At 34.3% G+C, this 6,114-nt stretch overlaps 1 protein-coding gene and 1 long non-coding RNA gene across 2 annotated transcripts; one reads left to right on the forward strand and one right to left on the reverse strand.

The window, feature by feature from the left end:
* The first annotated feature begins 101 nt into the window (after positions 1 to 101).
* LOC108761589 (uncharacterized) lies at positions 102 to 1,607 on the forward strand. Its single transcript, XR_001940128.1, has 3 exons — positions 102 to 194; positions 1,328 to 1,451; positions 1,527 to 1,607. It is a non-coding gene; the product is annotated as an uncharacterized LOC108761589 (long non-coding RNA).
* Positions 436 to 5,697, reverse strand: LOC108761588 (nucleoside diphosphate-linked moiety X motif 8). The gene is made up of 4 exons (XM_018508197.1): positions 5,564 to 5,697; positions 2,172 to 2,402; positions 1,235 to 1,763; positions 436 to 914 (listed from the first exon to the last, which is right to left on the reverse strand). The coding sequence occupies exons 1-3, from the start codon at positions 5,606 to 5,608 to the stop codon at positions 1,272 to 1,274; spliced, it is 768 nt and encodes a 255-aa protein (XP_018363699.1). The 5' UTR covers positions 5,609 to 5,697; the 3' UTR covers positions 436 to 914; positions 1,235 to 1,271.
* Between the last annotated feature and the right edge of the window lie 417 nt (positions 5,698 to 6,114).

Raw genomic sequence — 6,114 nt, forward strand, 5'->3', positions numbered from 1 at the left:
GGTACATATTCTTATGCATTACGTGTTATGCGTTATGCAAGAGTCTGTGCTCCCCGCTGTAAAGTGTACTAATCTTTTAGCTTTGTGGGTTCAAAGCATTGTCAAGATCTCTACGTTAACCTCAGAGAAGAGTAATAATATAAAGTCTAGTAAGACCGCTCGAGCAGGACGGACCTGTGTTTACCCTGCTTCGGGTATTATTGCATCATCTTATTAATTTTTTGCTGAAAAGCGTTTCCGGTTATAACTGTGATTTGCATTACATTATTACTTTGAGAAGATTGGCCACGTAAATCCAACTAAGTTGGAACCCGGGCCATATAAATATAGAAGAAGAAAGAAGAGTAATAATAGGCCTTCTACAATAAATCGCAAGTCAGAACTTCAGAAGTCTTAACCAGTCTTAACCAGTCTTAAGTCGTTTAAGTTGGCTATTGGCCAACTTCACTGATTATGACTTAAGATCGCTTAGAACTTCTGACTTGCGGCTTACTGTAGAAGGGCTGTTATTGAACATTCGATTTGAGACCTTTGCTCCCCAAAGAGATTATTCATTGGATCGAAAGATCCGTTATTTTTGCGTGGTACTGTGACTCTAAATTTGAGTCGGAAAACCAATCAAGGGGAAACCAAAAGAAGAAGAAAGTGTATTAAGAAACTAATAGATGGCTCTATTTCATGTTTTGTAACGTGCAATAAGCTGTGTATGTACAAGTGGATTTTATATAGGTCTATATTGGGGTAAACGCTCCATTCGAGACCTGTCTTAGGTGGGATAAAGGTCAGGGTATAGATCAGATCGTTGAGTGTAAACTAGGCCAGTGTCTCCAAATACAGAGATTTTTCACCGAATGGAAATGTGGGTAAAACAGGAGACTTTAGCATCGCCTTAAAATCACAGATATGTACAAAATCTGCAACAAATTTTATATTGAACATATAGAAAATATCTAAATTCTATTCCGCTCAAACTTACGGAATTAGAATGGAACGAATTCTAATTCCTCAATTCCAAACGAAGTTTTGATAGAGATCGACTATTTGACAATTTATACACGGGACTTAAGATCTGCGTAATTTTAATGTATTCAATTTTCAATTTAATAAAAAAATATTATTTCCATTACATTGTCAATAACTTTTATCGTAATTATTATCCAATTATTATATATGGAAATTTATTAGTATCGAAATTTGAATCTATTAAAATTCCGTAGTTCTTAATATATCTTACATAGCATTTACTCTAGCATTTTATTCTACTCTACTCTTCATATTTTCGAACGCGTCGCATCATAATCGGAAGAAACTGATTCCTTCTTTCTAGATTCATTCTTCTGTATCGGTTGTATTGACAAGAACTTGTATTTGTACACTTGCGGGACCAAGCATTCGAGAGCCACGTGAGTGATAGCGCCGGTAAAACCCCAGACACGGTATTTTCCACCCAGGTAACATGGCAGGGTCACAAGTGGTCGGTGGAAACTCGTGAAACTAATCAGCTTAGGATCGCACAATTTTTGCAGGCTGACCACGAACGCTTCTTCTACCTCATCAGGATTGATCTCCAGTTCTTCCGGCACCACCTCGCCAATGTAGGCTAGAACTGGCATCACATTAACGTTAGACTTGCCGATGAGATTCCCTGTGGTCCACACGTCGATTTTCTCCCTGGGAATCTTCAACTCCTCCCAAGTCTCTCGCAAAGCAGTTTCTTGTAGATCAACGTCGCTCTTATCATGCATGCCACCTGGGAAGGATACCTACAACAGATATCCTTGAGAAATTTGTTTCCTGTTATTTTAAAATTAAATTCGAATACTTGAGTGTGCAAATTGTATTTCAACAATATAATAATTATATATATATATATATATAATATATATATATATATATATATATATAAGGCTCTGATATATATGAATTTAAAACAAAATTTATAATATACACTAGTAAATGCCAACTAAAAACAATGTAACTATCAATGTTATAATTTCATACTTAATGTACAATTGTTATGTATAATATGTTATACATTATATTTATATTCCTGAGCATTAAATTATAACATTGATGTTACATGCTATTATTAGTTGATACTTACTGGCAATTTATTTATATAAATTTATAACTTATGAAATATTTATACGGATAATATACAAACAACTGACTTGTCCCCGATTGGATGTGAGTTTCATGGATCGCAGAGTATATAAGAATCCGAGTTCTCCTTTATATAAACACAATGGGACCAACACGGCTGCTTCTGCTACATTACGCAACTTTGGCATTGGGAATGTTTTGAATTTTTCGATGCAAGCCTTGCGATTGCTCTCCGAGAGCACCACCTCGACTTTCAGAGCGGAATCGACCATGTCAACACGCTGTTTGGACGCTATGGACTTTAAATAAAAATAATTAAAATATTTTTATAAGAGAGAAAGAGAGTATATAGAATCATATATATTACTTTTATAAGCCCTAAAACTTTTTAAAAGTAAATCTTACACTAAAGAATGAAAATTTACTACTAAAGACTGAAAATTGAGCCACTCTTTTTCAAGACTGACTCAATTTTCACTTTTAGAATGAAATTCCATTCCAAAAAATTTAGAGAGTATATAGAATAGGGAGTTTGCATAAATTTTGAAAAATATTACATTTTATAATTTATATATACAGAGTGTCCCGACCTTTTTTGCCAATCACTTTTGTGTAGATAAAGTGGACTAAACTGAGTCAAAAAGTCCTCTACCATTTTGTAATAGTTAAAAAGATATTAATTACTAAAAATTGCAAAATATTGGTCTTGAATAATTTTTTACTTAAATAGTATCAACTTTACAGAAAAACTGCAAGAGACAAAAATTATTTATTTTCTTCTCATAAAGTTCTGAGAATTTTTTCAGAATTTTTTAATACCATATTTTCTCATGTTGGTGAATATAAGAAAACGCAGTACTAAAAAGTTAATAAAAAATTTTGTTGGAAGTGACTCATCAAGCCATTTCAAAACGCCTCAAGGCATCATGGGAATGATTCAGAAGCAAGGAAATTGGGTGCCTTACGAGTTGAAGCCGAGAGATGTTGAACGACATTTGTTTGCTTGTGAACAGCTGCTTGAAAGGCAAAGATGGAAGGAATTTCTGCATCGCATTGTGACTGGGAACGAAAAATGGGTTTATTACGATAACCCCAAGCGCAGAAAATCATGGGGAGTTCCCGACCATGCTTCCACGTCGACGGCCAAATCGAATATTCACGGCTCCAAGGTCATGCTCTGTATTTGGTGGGACCAGCTCGGCGTAGTGTATTATGAGCTGTTCAAACTGACTGAAACAACCACAGGCGATCGGTATCGAACGCAACTGCTGCGTTTGAGCCCAGCATTGAAAGACAAACGGCCGCAATACAACGAGAGACACGATAAAGTGATTTTGCAGCATGACAATGCTCGACCCCATGTTGCGAAAGTGGTCAAGACATACTTGGAAACGTTGAAATGGGAAGTCCTACCCCGCCGTATTCTCCAGACGTTGCTCCCTCTGACTATCACTTGTTTCAATCAATGGCACACGGCCTGGCTGACCAGCACTTCCGGTCTTATGAAGAAGTAAAAAATTGGATTGATTCGTGGATCGCCTCAAAAGATGACCAGTTTTTTCGACGCGGGATTCGTACGCTGCCCGAAAGATGGAAGAAAGTAGTGGCCAGCGATGGACAATACTTTGATTCATAAATGTATAACCAGTTTTTTACAATAAAGTCTCGAATTTCGAAAAAAAAAAACGGCGGAAGCAAAGTTGTACACCTAAGGCGTCGTCGATCCACAATAGACGGAGTAAGAAGTAAGAGTAAGAAATTGACCAATCACAGTCGAATGTGAGAAGAATAATCGACTGTGATTGGTCAATTTCTTACTCTTACTTTTTACCCAGGTAGCAAGCTACGTCATTTTGACGTCATTTTGACGTCAGCTTGCTACCAGGGTACTCCGTGTATTGTAGACGACGCCTGATATATAAAATACGTTTTTTTGCTCTTTAATTAAAATAATTATAAAAATATTAATGTTTATGTAAAAGTATTCAACATAACCTTAAACGTAAGCTAAAACACTGAATGTCAAATGTAAAGGTATTTTGGGATTTTGTAAAATTATTTTACATCTAAAATTATTTTAAAATTATAATTCATGAGATTAATAAAAAATTATTGCTCTCTCAAATATTTTAACCTTCTGATGTTGCACATTCAAAGCATTCTACGCGTTGAATTATTTCTTTTTCTTCATCGACAATACAGATTACAGTATAATCTTTTTGTTGAACTCGGTGTTCAGGGCAAATTCTTCCTTTTACTATACAAATAGAACCTTCCCGTTTTACGCTAATACAACCTATAGGTTATACTCCGCTATAGCGGAGTCAGTGCAATTTTCTCTTGATGATCTATGATAGATATATTAATTATAATATTTATTCACGCTGCTTAGAATAAAATTGAAAAAAATTACCACTGTAGTAATAAAAATGTACTTACAAAGTTGCTTTTATTCCTCGAACTTCTGGAACATTATATATCACTTATAATTAATAATATACTCCCAAACCATAAATACATTTATTTGTGGTAAATTCATTGAATCGACTTTAATAAATTCTGAATACAGTTGATTTGGCATTTTATTTTAATGATCTTAAGTTATAAAGAGATTTTTAAAAAGAAAATTTTAAGATTTCGCTTTAGCCTTCCAGCGTGAGCAGATGGTTGCAGACATCACGCACTTGTTAGCCAATCAAAATTATTTTCTCAAATTTCAAATATCATTAAACTTTATTTTAGTTTTTTAGTACTTATTTATTGCTAAAAATTACAAATTTTATAATATTATACATAAATTTATAATAATGCATATTTCCATAATAAATAAAAGAAAATATAATTTTTTTAAATGCAAACTCCCTATATACTTTAAATCAACATATATTAATATAAATTAGATGTTATGTTAATATATGTTAATAAGTTATAGTCTTTTATTTCAAATTTCCTACCGTTGACTGTAGGTCTGTTCATGTTGCACTTTTTGTACTTAAAATCTTCACTTTCTCTCTTTCTGAATATTTATTTCGTCAGAATATTAATTTTGTTTTAAATGCACAAATTTTTGGAAATTGTAAATAAGGCAAATAAATATCTTATACCTTATAGGTTTATTCTTTGTAGCTGAACTAAAGTATACATTTTTGTATTTAAAATGAAATAGGTATATGTTTGATATTTAGTGAAAGCGAAGAAAGTAATTGATTTTATAGTACAATTCAACAGTAATAAATAAACAAAGCTAAATATTCGAAATTTGTCGAAAACGAGGTAGAAAGTTTTAATGCAATTCAGTTTAATTCAGTGCCGTGATAAAGAACAAACCTCTTGTCCAGCTTGTTCTATTTGTGATAAGTTTAGTAGCACATGATGGCGGTCTGACGCAAATGCAATGTGTTAATGCACGATTCAAGATTTTCTCTCGCAAAATACGGACGACATTTTGTGAAACACTTACGAAGGCACGTAACAAAGGGCGTATCGACGCTGCGAGTGACTGCATCAATCGGCGGATTAACGTAAAATTAAATATCGATGAAGAAATTGCTAAAACCTGATTACGATGAAACGCATGACACACAGTGCATGTAAAGATGCAAGTGAATGCTTCAAAGTTCAAGATGCTTTAACAGAACTATTATGGAGTTCGGAAAGCGATTCAGAGATGTCTCCCTTACAGTTATTTTTATAGAGTTCTTAGGAACATGTATTTTAGTTTTCTCTGCTTATATCTTTATTTATTACTTTATGGGTGGCACCCAGTTGGACACGGCTCAATTGGACACGAGCCACTCACAGCGCTTGAGATTACAAAGCTCCTAGGCACCGGTCGCTGTGATTGGTGGTGTCCAATCGAGACGTGATCAATCGGGATCACCCCATTAATTACGATTTAATGTGTCATTGAGCTTTATAGCGTTTTCGGCCCGATCGGGTTTGCACCAACCTGGGTTGGATTAATCTTTCCTATTGGTTGACGTCACCCGCTCTACCAATAGGAGAGCACAA

This window comes from Trachymyrmex cornetzi, unplaced genomic scaffold, assembly GCF_001594075.2.
Source record: "Trachymyrmex cornetzi isolate Tcor2-1 unplaced genomic scaffold, Tcor1.1 scaffold255, whole genome shotgun sequence".
Taxonomy (NCBI): domain Eukaryota; kingdom Metazoa; phylum Arthropoda; class Insecta; order Hymenoptera; family Formicidae; genus Trachymyrmex; species Trachymyrmex cornetzi.